Source organism: Doryrhamphus excisus, linkage group LG9 (genome assembly GCF_037039965.1).
Source record: "Doryrhamphus excisus strain RoL-2023G ecotype Guam linkage group LG9, RoL_Dexc_Guam_v1.1, whole genome shotgun sequence".
NCBI lineage: Eukaryota > Metazoa > Chordata > Actinopteri > Syngnathiformes > Syngnathidae > Doryrhamphus > Doryrhamphus excisus.
Window position 1 is genome coordinate 3100556 of NC_136365.1, and position 13689 is coordinate 3114244.

The 13689-nt window shown below is 42.8% G+C and overlaps 2 protein-coding genes across 2 annotated transcripts; both read right to left on the bottom strand.

Moving 5' to 3' along the window:
• Positions 1-406: 406 nt before the first annotated feature.
• Positions 407-4198, bottom strand: tekt4 (tektin 4). The gene is made up of 7 exons (XM_058065508.2): positions 3616-4198; positions 3352-3422; positions 1706-1849; positions 1546-1632; positions 1335-1470; positions 1108-1262; positions 407-1030 (listed from the first exon to the last, which is right to left on the bottom strand). The coding sequence occupies exons 1-7, from the start codon at positions 4141-4143 to the stop codon at positions 817-819; spliced, it is 1335 nt and encodes a 444-aa protein (XP_057921491.2). The 5' UTR covers positions 4144-4198; the 3' UTR covers positions 407-816.
• Positions 4199-7857: 3659 nt separating this feature from the next.
• LOC131129671 (meteorin-like protein) lies at positions 7858-13297 on the bottom strand. Its single transcript, XM_058073439.2, has 5 exons — positions 12959-13297; positions 10952-11135; positions 10647-10872; positions 9024-9083; positions 7858-8931 (listed from the first exon to the last, which is right to left on the bottom strand). Exons 1-5 carry the CDS (start codon positions 13057-13059, stop codon positions 8612-8614), a joined length of 891 nt encoding a protein of 296 aa, XP_057929422.2. The 5' UTR covers positions 13060-13297; the 3' UTR covers positions 7858-8611.
• Between the last annotated feature and the right edge of the window lie 392 nt (positions 13298-13689).

The following is a 13689-nucleotide window of genomic DNA, read 5'->3' on the forward strand; positions in this document are numbered from 1 at the left end:
AGTTTAAATGCATTTTAGCAACTCAATGAATAAGAAATTTGGATTTGGGATGATGCTCTGTGGTACCACAGGATCTGAGGAGGCTCAAGTGCTCCCTCTAGTGGAGTAAATTACCAATATAAAATACTGTAAAGCTACTTTTAAAGGCTGTTTGGACTTGGCAACTCCGAATATATTCAATGCTGCAATTAGTGATACATTTATTTACACAACAAAAAACTTACTTCATACAAATAACTACTTTAAGCACACTTAATTCTTTTTAACAGACTAAAGTAGTATTTTTTCATACCTGACAGTTTCGACTGCTTGCTAGCAGTCTTCATCCGGGTGTTTATGACACGTCACAGGAACATCACGTGACCACCCGGATGTAGACTGCTAGCAAGCAGTCGCAACTGTCAGGTCTGAAAAACTACTACTTTGGTTTGTTAAAAAGAATTTTTTAAGAGTATGGAAATATTAGACCTAATGAACCTCATTAGATTATTACTTTCAGCACAGTAGTGTGGTCGTCCATAACACAAGTCACATTTTATAGAGGTTTGCTTTGAATTCCCACCTTTCACTGAGGTTACATCCTGGTACCTTGTGAGAATGCCGGAAAAGTGCAAATAATTGTCCATAAATATATCTATGTTAAACTAACTCACCAAACACAATGTTATTGTACCACATGACTATGCTACTATCGAAATTTTTTTGAATGCAAACATTTGATTGCAAAAAAACAATGTTAGTGTATATCTTCATCAATGAATGTGGTCATGGTTCACAACAACGTTAACACTGCAACACCAAGCCGACCAAAGATGATCAATACCCAGAGAGGGTTGAGATTGTCGGGTACAGTTTACGCTGAGTCATGCATTTTTCTCTTTCGATGAACAGCGAGTGGCCTTTACACATGATGTCCTTCTCCAGCGCCATGCGGGACTCCTCCAGCTGGGACAGTGATCGCCGAGCATCGCTCAGCTGCTGCTGCAGAGATTCCAACGTGGCGCCGATCTGCTTCACCTCCTTTTCCAAGCTGCACACAAGACAGGTAATTATATAAGACTCAAGGATATAAACGGTGTGTGTGTGTGTGTGTGTGTGTGTTTGTACCTAAGCTGGGGCTCATCTCTGCAAAGCTCCATGTTGGCTCTGAGAGAGCGACGGTACAACCTGGACTCAACTACTCTCTGCGGGGCATCTTTGTCCTGGATGGCCTTCTGGAGAGCCACTATGTTCCTCTCCTGAGCTCCAATCTGCTCCAAAGTCTACACACACACACAATGCATAGAATCCAAAACAATCTGGGTGTTATTGTGTGTGTGTGTGACCTCCTCTACCTGCTTAAGCTTCACTTCCAGCTGGATCTTGGCGTCCATCTGCTCTGCACAGCGTTGCAGGAAGGCTTGGTCCACATTGTAGCACTGGACCCTCAGGTCTTTAGTGGTATCCAGTAGCACCTGCTCCGCTAGCTCTCTGACAGGCACACGAAACAGCATTTAGTACCTAAGACCTAAGACATCGAAAGTCTGATCCAAACCGTACTCGGACCTGAGATTATGTGTGGCCTTTTCCTCCCTCATGGCCTTGTTGATGTTGTTTTGTGTGAACTTGACCCATGATGGGATGTTAGACATCCTGCAAGACCAGAACAACATGAACGCCTCAAAGTGGTAGTAATGTTGGTGATACTGCGTGTTGTGCTACTCACTGCGCCAACATGGAGGCCGAGACAGCGTGATGCTGCGTGTCTGTGCTCTTGTTGTTGTATCTTCCGCACTGGTCGTCCAGCGCGTAGGCCTCGTACTTATCTGACCAATCGAACTCCAACGTCTGCTTGACCTCTCTGTTCGTCCTGACAACCAAAAGACACTAGTCGCCTCTCTGAACTCTGAGAACCACCAACAAGCTATCTTTTCAAACATGTACTTCATGTTTCATAGAGGAGTCATTCAATTTCAAAAGAAGTTTTTAAAATAATGCTTTAGTATTGTTTTAGTGTTTCAACCAGATGTCCATGCTCTCTTAGAATGTAGAGATGCACAGGCAGATGCAGCGTTATTGAGGAACTAAGGCACATACATTTAGAGTAGTTACTGAAGAACTAATACGGAACAAATGAGTAGTTATCGGGGAACTAAGGCACATATATTTAGAGTAGTTACTGATTAGCTAATTAAGAACTATTGATGAACAAATGAGTAGTTATTGAGGAACCATGGCACATACTTTTAGAGTGGTTACTGATGAGCTAATTAAGACTTAATGAGGAAAAAAATAGTAGTTATTGAGGAACTAAGGCACATACATTTAGAGTAGTTACTGAATAACTAATACGGAACAAATGAGTAGTTATCGAGGAACTAAAACACTAAGACACATATATTTAGAGTAGTTACTGATTAGCTAATTAAGAACTAATGATGAACAAATGAGTAGTTATTGAGGAACGATAGCACGTACTTTTAGAGTGGTTACTGATGAGCTAATTAAGACTTAATGAGGAAAAAAATAGTAGTTAGTGAGGAACTAAGGCACATACATTTAGAGTAGTTACTGAAGAACTAATACGGAACAAATGAGTAGTTATCGGGGAACTAAGACACATATATTTAGAGTAGTTACTGATTAGCTAATTAAGAACTAATGATGAACAAATGAGTAGTTATTGAGGAACGATGGCACGTACTTTTAGAGTGGTTACTGATGAGCTAATTAAGACTTAATGAGGAAAAAAATAGTAGTTATTGAGGAACTAAGGCACATACATTTAGAGTAGTTACAAAGAACTAATACGGAACAAATGAGTAGTTATCGAGGAACTAAGGCACATATATTTAGAGTAGTTACTGATTAGCTAATTAAGAATTAACGATGAACAAATGAGTAGTTATTGAGGAAGTATAGAGTGGTTACTGATGAGCTAATTAAGACTTAACGAGGGAAAAAATAGTAGTTATTGAGGAACTATGGCACATACTTTTAGAGTAGTCACTGAAGAACTAATGAACTGATGGGTAGAGTAGTTACTGGGGAACTAAGGCACATACATCTGGAGTAGTTACTGAGAAACTAATAAACTACTGAGGAACTAATGAATAGTTACTGAGAAACTAAAGTACACAAATTCAGAGTAGTTACTGAGGAACTAGTAAAGAAATAATGAAAAACTAATGAATGGTTTCTGAGGAACTAAGGCACATACATTTAGAGTAGTTACTGACAAACTAATGAGTAGTTAGTACGTTACGGTTGGAAGAACCACTATGGTATGAAGCCTACCTTCGTGGTTGATTCCCCACCATTTGTTTCAAATCACCAACACTTTGACTTTCAGGAAACCCAAGTGGCACTCACTTGATCTGAGTGGAAACCTGGTCCATGGTTCTCTTCAGGAGAGCCTGGACACTCTTGATCAAGTCCACTTCCTACTCAAACACACAAATGGTTATGACGGTGGAACCCGCTTATCTCCACCTCACCTCGGATTGGCTGGGGTACTATTTCAAAGTACCCACAGAGTACCCACACAGAAGCATATCTAATCAATAAATATAATGTTTGGAAAGTTTAACTTGCAATTCATGGACAGCACATCTTCAACCAACACATCCTTTTCACCTTGAGCAGTTCCTCCTCCACACAGTCCAGGACCAGGTCAGGCCCCAGTCTCCGGCTCCTGCAGGTCAGATTATCATTAGCGATGGCATACGGAGTCTCCGTGGCGTCCAGCGCCTTCTCCAGCCGCATTTTCATCCCCTGCAGAGCCGCCGTGTCGGCCACCAGGCGGCGGATGTGCTCCTGCAGCTCGGACTTCCAGCGATGGATGTCCTGGAGCCTTTCCCCCAGCAGGCGCGTCCCGTTGATCTGGTTGCGGACAGTGGTGGTCTCCGTCTTCTCGCAGAGGATCCGAGAGTCCTCTTGGATGGTCTGGGCCGAGAGATGGTCGGAGCCGGCCTGCTGAAGGAGGCTGCGGTAGCTGGAGAACCACTCGGCTGGGGTGTATTTAGCGGAGCGGAAGCCTGCGGTAGCTAAGCCCGAGGAGGGCTGCGCGGCCTCCAGCTCTAGCGGGGCCCCTTCGTCCTGGGGCCCCGGAACCACCGCACTGCTGTCATATTGCGGCTTTGACACTAACACCTCCGAGCTCATTCTCTTACAACGACAACTACAAACAATTGAGATACAGATGATAGTAAGAGCTAAGTAAGTTGTCCGATAGATGAGAGTTTGTTGACGTGTTGCCTAGATACAGGAGCACTCAGGGGGATCGAACCCAAGATAAGCATGTTCTAAATCATTTACATATCACACTGAAACATATGACGTGTTCTGACCTGATGGGCCTTTCCTTTTGTTTGCCGGTGGCCATTATTTCACTATGCAGTGTGCATAAATAATAAAAAAAAGAACAAAATAGCAAGATACCTCTCATTTATATTTGCTTAACGACGTAACATGTTGCACACAAACTTTTCCGCCTTAATACGACATCACACAATGTCTTTAAATCACAGTGCCCCCCTTCAGAACCCACTTAACATGCGTGTAATGTGCAACATTCATCATTTATACGTATGCTATTTTTATAACCTGGTCAATTCAAGCAAAGCAATATTAAGCAGACACCACTAGAGGGCGACAATAGCAAGACACACCTCATTTATATTTGCTATGAACGACGTAAACATGTTGCACGCCAACTTTTCCGCCTTATTACGACATCACACAACTAAATATATGTCTTTGAAGCACAGCGATTCCCTTTAGAACCCACTTAACATGCGTGTAATGTGCAACATTCATTATTTGTACGTATGCTATTTTTATAACCTGGTAAATTCAAGCACTAAAAAGCAATGATAAGCAAACACCACTAGAGGGCGACATTACATACAATAAAGGTATGAGCGATAGTGCAGCAATATACAGTACTAATTGGACCATAAAGTAAGTGATATATTTTTCATTCATTCATTCATTTTCTACCGCTTTTTTCTCACAAGGGTCGCGGGGGGTGCTGGAGCCTATCCCAGCTTTCTTCCAGCGAGAGGCGGGGCACACCCTGGACTGGTCGCCAGCCAATCACAGGGCACATATAGACAAACAACCATTCACACTCACATTCATACCTATGGACAATTTGGAGTCGCTAATTAACCTAGCATGTTTTTTGGAATGTGGGAGGAAACCGGAGTACCCGGAGAAAACCCACGGGGAGAACATGCAAAGGGTGGAATTGAACCCTGGTCTCCTCGCTGTGAGGTCTGCGCGCTAACCACTCGACTGCCGTGCCGCCCGTGATATATTTTATTACATTTAAATATGCCCCAAATTAAAGAATATTAAAAATTCTTGCAGCCGTTTGGGTGACTGATATGTTATTTTATTATTATTATTATTATTAAGTATTTGCCCAACAACAAGAATTTTTACTTACTTTTTAAATAAATCAGCTCACTGAAGTGAAGACTTTTAGTTTTCACAAAAATATGGCATTAACAATTTTGGAATTACAGCTTTAGGTACATTATGGAGATGATCAGCATTTTCATTGCCTCAGTTTACATAATTGTGAATATATATATACATATAAATATATATGTTCATGGGCTTCATATTAAAATGGTTCTGTTTACAGTGTGTGTGAATGTGTCAAAGATGGTGGAGGTATACTGATGTACTGATGTAGCATGGGCATGTATGTCTGCTAATGGATGCTCTCACTGGATCGAAGCAGTACCTGTCCGAATCCGTATGGACCTCATTGAATATGACAAGCAAAAAATGATTTGACTGCTTGCAGCCTTTTCCCAGTATATCACATGTCCGTCTCGCTATTTCCGCCTGTCTACATTTACAGCACTAAATCATTCCGTGGAAGCCAACATCAACTTAATTGCGTGCATCTGTCTTCCTGTGCTACTTCGGTCACGTGTAGAAAACCAGACATATTTACAGCCGAAAATATTTTTGCCACCTTTTAAAACTGCTGACCCCACCCTGGCCCGGAGAGTGCATCACGATGGCTTGAGAACATGCACTGATATTTTTCCCCCCCTGAGCTCAACCCCGTTCCCTCCGCTTCAGCTGACCACACAGCTGTGCTTCTCGGATACTGCATGTCAAAGTGTTTCCACATCTCACACACCCGAAGGTTAACAGTAGGAACCCTGAGCAGAGGGATAAGTGTGTCCCGAATTAGCGAGGATGCCGAGGAGAGCTGGGCTTGTTGCCAGGAGGGAGCTGCCAAAGGTGGTTTTCTGGTCAGGCAGTGCTTGGTGTTGCTGTTGGCATGTGGGCAACACGCAAGACACGTGTGCAATGGGCTTCTTGAATGATGAGCCAGGACTTACACTTGCACACACACACACACACACAAACACACACACGCCCCAACATGAAGCCAAATAGTGTGTGCAAGGGGAGCTCTTATTTATAGATAATCCTCTCCAGTCTTCAGGGCCTTTCTGCAACCTTCAAACTGTGTTATGTCTATTCTTAGTGAGTTCCAGTCACTGTCTCACTTTTGCTTGATTCTGATTAGAAAACATGGTAATTGTGGAATGGAATGGAATGGAATGGAATGGAATGACCTTTGTTGTCATTATACAAGATGTACAGCGAGATTAGAGAGCTTCTCCTTTCAGTGCAGTAGTCAAGTTTAAAAAAAAGTATATAAAAGTAGAGTAAAAAAAAGACAATTTAGCAAGATATATACAAGATATCCAAAATATACACATAGTATTGCACAGGAGCATATGCAGGAGCAGACATATTGCAGATATATTAATTTTAGTGCATTGATAAATGGGTCATAGTGCAAATAATGACTGGTGCATACAGATGAGTAAAGTCACATATGAGTGTATTGTAATGGGTGTTAAATAAATAAATATGATTGAGGTAGTAACAGAGGCAGTAATGGAAATATTGCACATTTGCATTATGCTAATAACCGGGTACGTTGTATGTCTGAGTTCAGGGTGGTGATGGCTCTTGGGAAGAAGCTGTTTCTCAGTCTGCGACTATTTTACTATTACAGATGTTAAGTCTTTGTAAGTGATTGGCATTTAATGTAGTAGTAGTAGTAGTAGTAGTAGTAGTAGTAGTAGTAGTAGTAGTAGCAGTAGTGCTTTGACATCCATCCATTCATTTACTATTGCTTGTTCTATCCCGGCTGACTTTTCACAACAAACTATCCACATTCAAGTTCTTTATCATGCACTATTCTGATCAGGGGGCTGGAGCCTATCCCATATAACTCAACTAAAAGTCAGTTGTGTGACACACTAAACTACTAATGGACATCTGCTTCATCCATCCAATTAAATTGGAGCTGAGCGGCACGGCGGTCTAGTGGTTAGTACACAGACCTCACAGCTAGGAGACCAGGGTTCAATTCCACCCTCGGCCATCTCTGTGTGGAGTTTGCATGTTCTCCCCGTGCATGCGTGGGTTTTCTCCGGTTTCCTCCCACATTCCAAAAACATGCTAGGTTAATTGGTCACTCCAAATTGTCCATAGGTATGAATGTGAGTGTGAATGGTTGTTTGTCTATATGTGCCCTGTGATTGGCTGGCGACCAGTCCAGGGTGTACCCCGCCTCACGCCCGAAGACAGCTGGGATAGGCTCCAGCACCCCCTGCGACCCTCGTGAGGAAAAAGCGGTAGAAAATGAATGAATAAATTGGAGCTAGCACATCTTATTAGCATAAGTTAGAATTTTCATTTCAGAGTGAAAAGTGTTCAAGGGGAAAAATAGATGTTTACTTCACTTAGAGATGCAGCAAAGATGCTCACTATTTGCACATTTGTCATTTTGAATGATCAAACTCAAAAAATGGATGCATTTTCCAATGAATTTTCATGTTTCACAACAAAAGCCATAACAACAAACTCATTTATTTTCTGTAAATATAAAGACTTAAGCAAACACAAACAGCATATAAACTCACAGAGTTGCCTACACTTCACTTCTGTCAGAAGATTTGTTGTTTTGTTTTTTTTTTTACAGAAAGCTTTTTACAAAGCAAATTTTCATGAGGCCCCTTCAGAATTTGGTACATAATTTAAATTCAACATTCATCCGCTGGTATACTGTACAAAAAAAAAAGTGAACAGCCAAATGAGTACATTCAAATGTAACATAATTACCTTCACCAAGGTAGTTGGACAATACAGTGAAAAGGTTGCATTTGTCAGCGATTTAAAAATACCATCACCAATATAGTGACATTTAGAAGCAGGTTGTAATTTGTTGCACGTATGTAGCATTTGTTTGACATTCGATTCCCTTTAAACCAAGCAGCGGTTCCATGGACATGTGCGGGTCCATGACTGATGAGGTCAGTATTGGCCAAGGGGGTCCTACAGGTAAGCAGCCGCTTAGGTTGCATATAAGTGGAAATGCTTCTGTTGGAACCTGAAGGAGAAAGCTCTTATTCCGTATTTAAGCCAAGCACTCGGGTGCTCTTTCAGGCACTCTTTCAGGTGACCAAGCCTTGGCGGAGGTCCGTTCCTGTAACAGTTTTGCTGCACAGCAACAACAACTGGTACATCCTGCAGGAGTGCCCTTTCGTGACGATGATGCTCCATTCTCTTAACTTTCTCCGTGTTTTCAGTCAATATCTACGTGACAGGGGTTGATTCCCGCTCTCCGCGCTCCAACGTACAGCCGCAGGAAGTCCTTGTAGCGAGGTGCGCAGCCAAGCCACGCTTCTCCAAAATGGACGGAGCCGGTAAAAAGATAGTCATCTCCGCTCGGGGGAACGCCGCATTCTGCAGGAACGTTGACACGTCCGGTCCAGTGCCGCACTCTGCCCCCGCCACCGGTAAACACCCGGGTCTTCTGATGGTGGAGGCGACTCAGAGCCACGGCAGCAGCCTGAGAGCGTTTGTCGGCGCTTGCTAGCACGCCTTGGAAGACACCTCGACCTGCTGCAGAGTAAACATGGGAGATTTTCTTCATGCGTCAGTTGTATGATGTGTGTGACAGTCGTATGTTTTGTGTGTCTGGAGGTTGCGTTTACCGAAGTCACTGGTGCAAACAGCCACGAGGACCTCTTCATCTGAACAAGGTTCACATGTGACTGCAAAGGAAAAAAAGAAAATTGCACTTAAAAACTTAAAAATACTACACCTCAGTTTCCATCTTTCAAGAGCTGCTAAGTGGACAAATGGAAGACCAAGTGTAAGGAAACACACACTTCCTGCCTTTCTACTAAACTGCTTCACTCATATGGGTGGCCTGCCCCAAATGCCTTGCTTTCGGGGGGCATCTGTTCTTGATTGACAGCACATAGACGATTGGCTGACTCTTGCTCTCGACACCGACATGACCTTTCGATTGGCCTGCTTGTTTTCTTGAGTCTGGCCAAGACAAGGCGGGGGAGGGGAGCGCTTCATGTCGGCTGAGAGGGCAATTTTTTTTTTCACCGCCAAAAATCTGGCCTGTCACCTCCACTCACGTCACCGGCTAGACGGGCCTGTCTGTGCTGAGCACTTTAACAACCAATTATTGATGAACGCCTACAAATTAAAGACATTTCCATAATAATTGACTATGTGAATGCAAACCTGACAGCTCTTCTCATGGTGGCTCTCACGCCATCACGACCGTGATGACATCACAGGTCTCTAACTAAACTATTTTGTACGTTAAACAGAGCTTTTTTGCAACGGTGACAGTTTTGTGAGCTAAGGGGTTACAACAGGCATCTTACAAAGAACACTTAACTCATCACACTGGAACTTAACACTGAAAATGTGTACTTCATTCATTTTCTACCGCTTTTCCTCACAAGGGTCGCGGGGGTGCTGGAGCCTATCCCAGCTGTGTTTGGGCGAGAGGCGGGGTACACCCTGGACTGGTCGCCAGCCAATCACAGGGCACATATAGACAAACAACCATTCACACTCACATTCATACCTATGGACAATTTGGAGTCGCCAATTAACCTAGCATGTTTTTGGAATGTGGGAGGAAACTGGAGTACCCGGAGAAAACCCACGCATGCACGGGGAGAACATGCAAACTCTGCACACAGAGATGGCCGAGGGTGGAATTGCACCCTGGTCTCCTAGCTGTGAGGTCTGCGCGCTAACCACTCGACCGCCGTGCCGCCCAAAATGTGCACTTAAGATGTAAATTAAAAAAAAACAACTATTTAAAGTTTTCCCATAATGCACTGCTTCTGAGCAAAGCATTCACTGTTGCCTGCAGGGATGCTGAAATGATATTGGCGTCCATTTGGGTTCTTTCAGCTGCCCCTGGTGGACAGACACAGCATTGCAGCACCATTCATCCATTTCTATGCTGCTTGTCCTCCAATGAAAGCTTTGCTCAGACACAATGCATGACAAGAATATGTATTTGTATATTATATATTTTTGGTATATTTATTAAGTATATCTTTTGAGTGTCAAGTTGCTGTGTGATGAGGTTAGTGTTTTTTTAGGTAAGATGACAGAGGGATAAATGTACGCAACTGTTATTTTCTCCGTTTGATTTAATTCTTGCATTTAGTGTTTTTATCACGTATTTTACGCCCCCTTAGCCTGACTTTGGAGACCCGTGCTATAGCTTGTTGGTGAGTTTAAAAATACCTCTTATAAGGAATGATAGGAATGAAATTGAGTTGTTTGTTTCTTACCAAAACCAGGCTTCAGGTGTGGGTACAAGTGCACCCGAGGACCATGACTGGGCACTAGCTCATACTGGAAAGCGGTGATCCTCCGACTGATGTCTGCTTGAGGAACGGCCTCCACAAACAGAGCTCCGTCAGCGTAGCCGAAGCAGCGCACGCCTCCCTGAGGTTGTTCACTTTCAGCCATCAGCAGCCTCAGATCACCAGCTCGCTCCAAATACAGGTGTGAACCCTTCATACGTGGAAACGCAGGATTAATAAATCCATGGATACATTGATTGTGAGTTTTCTGTCTAAAGTAAAGACATTACCTGCGAGTGAAGCTGGGGTTTGATGCACACATGGAGATCGCCCGTGCGTCCTGGTGAGGGTTCTGTGTTTGGACGCAGGTTGACAATGATGGCGCCGGTCGGGTAGAGCCACTCCATCGAGCCCTGGGAACAACGTAAGTAGATCTGCTCCACATCTCTGCGATGAGACTCGTGGCTCAGACCACTGTAGGGAAAATAATACACCATACGTACTCTTCAGAATGATCTGCATGATGTTTGTTTTCAACAAAACGCTAAGCCAGGGGTCTCAAACACGCGGCCCGCGGGCCAAATGTGTCCCGCATTACACTACTTTGAGGCCCCCGCCTTGATATGAAAGTTTATGGATGCTGTATGGTATCATGTACCCGGAAAAAATTATTACGTTTGATTAATGTTCATGTTAAAGGTTAAATAACTGTTAATAGTTATACTCCCTATCCGTGTGGAAGTGGTAAGTTTTTGGCTATTTAAGTTTAAAGGAAATAACTTGAAGGCTACCGTTTAGGTCGCTCGCTCTCTAGTTTGCGAGTTAGCATGTGTCTCAAGACCCTGCAGTTGCGCAATATGTTGTAAATAAAAAGAGTATAAATGTGACTATAGTCGTGTTTTGTCATGTCTACAGGGCTCTAATAATGCTTTGTTCATTTTAATCTGAAAAAAAATAATTTGTCTACCCACCAACTATATGTGGTTTCTTAAGTTTTTATTATTTGCCGTTTTATTATTATTATTATATTTATTTATTACTGATTGATTGATTTTCTTTATTCTTGATTTGTTTATTTATTTTTCATCTTATTTTGTGTAGAAAAATAAAAATTAAGATATTTGAGAACAATGGAATGTTTTATCAGAGCTTTTTTGTAGAAAATCAGAACCAAAGCGAAGTTTATTCATTTTTCTGTTTTTAATAAATGCGTTTTTTTTTGGGAAAACCTGATGTGGCCCAGTCTCACCCAGACCGTAGGTCCAGTGGCCCCCAGGTAAATTGAGTTTGAGACCCCTGCTCTAAGCCTTCTGTCTTTTACTGGTGTTACCATTGTACACAGGTCTCCTTGACACCCATAATTGAAGGGGGTGTCATTAAGTTGTTAGAGGACAGATAAAAATTTACAGCGCCACGTTCATTACAACTTCAGGAGGTGGAGGAGCGATCAAAGATGTGGCCCATGTGGCTTTATTTACTTAAGATAGGAACCGAGATTAGACATTCCAGTCGTGGGCGCTGTGAATTACATTTCATGTTAGACATGCATACTTGATGAAGTACTAACAGTTTCACAACTCTGGGACATGCTTTCTTATGCATTTATTTTTAATTAATATGAGCAGCAGTTATTTTCAATAAATAAATGCATCTGAAAATCAAAACTCTGAGGTTTGTATGTACTAGTGGCTATTTCCTGCCATCAGTTATTAGCACGCAACATATTCTGCAGATAAAATTGTGAAAAACGACACGGACCCTCCAAAAATGGCATGTGCAAACCAAAATGGCAGACTATATGTGTGTCTTACAGTTATGGCTCTATGATGATTTTCATACCTGCCATGATGAACATGTGTCCCGTCAATCACACAAGTGACACCTTCACTAATAAGCAGGTTTGAACATTTATGCTAGGATACATACGTTTTCAAGATTTGGTGAGTTAAAGCCCCCCCCAAAAAGTCAAATTAATTGCATAAATTACAATAATTGAATTGATGTTAGCATGAATTACAATGTGAGGCATAAAAAAAGTCACATTGTCCTGTGACTCCAATTATATTATATTCCCACATGATACTGTATATTCCATAATGTCTTTAAATGCTCCTCCAGCCCGCCAAATTTGTATCTATAACAAAGAAGCAATGCCGGTGTACCTCTCCAAAATGGAGCATTTCGAGATAAGTCCTGGTTTGAAACTAATACTTTGCTAGCCTAACTAACTATGAACAAAAGACACAAAGCTAAAAGTTTGGAAATGTGTTCGTGTCTTTGTTGGGCTCCATCCTCACCTTCCTCGCCAGCTACACAGGTCGCTGGAGTACTGCGCCACGGCCGGGTACACCAACACCAACACCAGCGTAACCCAGTGCACTGCCCACGGCCACATCATGCTGGATTCTCCGTACCGTGAGTCGCCGTTTTCCGGACCCCCGAAACACAAGGGCCAGTATCCACGTATAGTGTACGACACGCGTAGCCTACATGGCGGGTTAGGACGAGGCTCGGGCTCCGTTTCAGCAGAAAAAAAAAAAACAAAGATGGAGAAGTTTGTGAAGAAGAAGTTTTGTCAACTTAATGGTGCTCGCGCGCCGCGGGGCTGTTTAAATAACATCCCCCCCGCACGTGCACAGTGGGCGCGTGCCAGAAAGCTGCCTGGACACGCGATCGGTTGCTCCAAGGCCACGCCCACACTTTCATCTGAAAGATGTGCGCCTGCGTGCGATTTGAAAGGCAAGGCAGAACAAACAGCACTATCCAGTGGTGCTTCGACGGAAAAACACGACGAAATCATCAATATTGTCGTTCATCGGCCCCAGATTACAAGGAAGGTGAGAAAAAAAACATGCCGTGTGTTACTACTAGCATTCCTGGCATTAGAATGACCTGAGTGGATACCCTGCTGTGAAAAAGGGGAAACCCCAATCTCCTATGAGAAGTACTAAAAAGAAACAAAAAAATGTCAACACCATTAGCTTAAAACTAGCATTGTAACTCCTCTGTTGTTTGCTAACTTGCGCAA

Coding starts and splice junctions, on each gene's coding strand:
- LOC131129671 (XM_058073439.2), bottom strand. CDS start 13,059: ATGATGTGGCCGTGGGCAGTGCACTGGGTTACGCTGGTGTTGGTGTTG. Junction 10,873..10,951: donor AACCCCAGCTTCACTCGCAG/GTAATGTCTTTA, acceptor CCACGTATGAAG/GGTTCACACCTGTATTTGGA. Junction 8,932..9,023: donor TGTTTGCACCAGTGACTTCG/GTAAACGCAACC, acceptor TTTACTCTGCAG/CAGGTCGAGGTGTCTTCCAA.
- tekt4 (XM_058065508.2), bottom strand. CDS start 4,143: ATGAGCTCGGAGGTGTTAGTGTCAAAGCCGCAATATGACAGCAGTGCG. Junction 3,423..3,615: donor TGGAGGAGGAACTGCTCAAG/GTGAAAAGGATG, acceptor GTGTTTGAGTAG/GAAGTGGACTTGATCAAGAG. Junction 1,850..3,351: donor CAGGTTTCCACTCAGATCAA/GTGAGTGCCACT, acceptor TTTGGTTGTCAG/GACGAACAGAGAGGTCAAGC.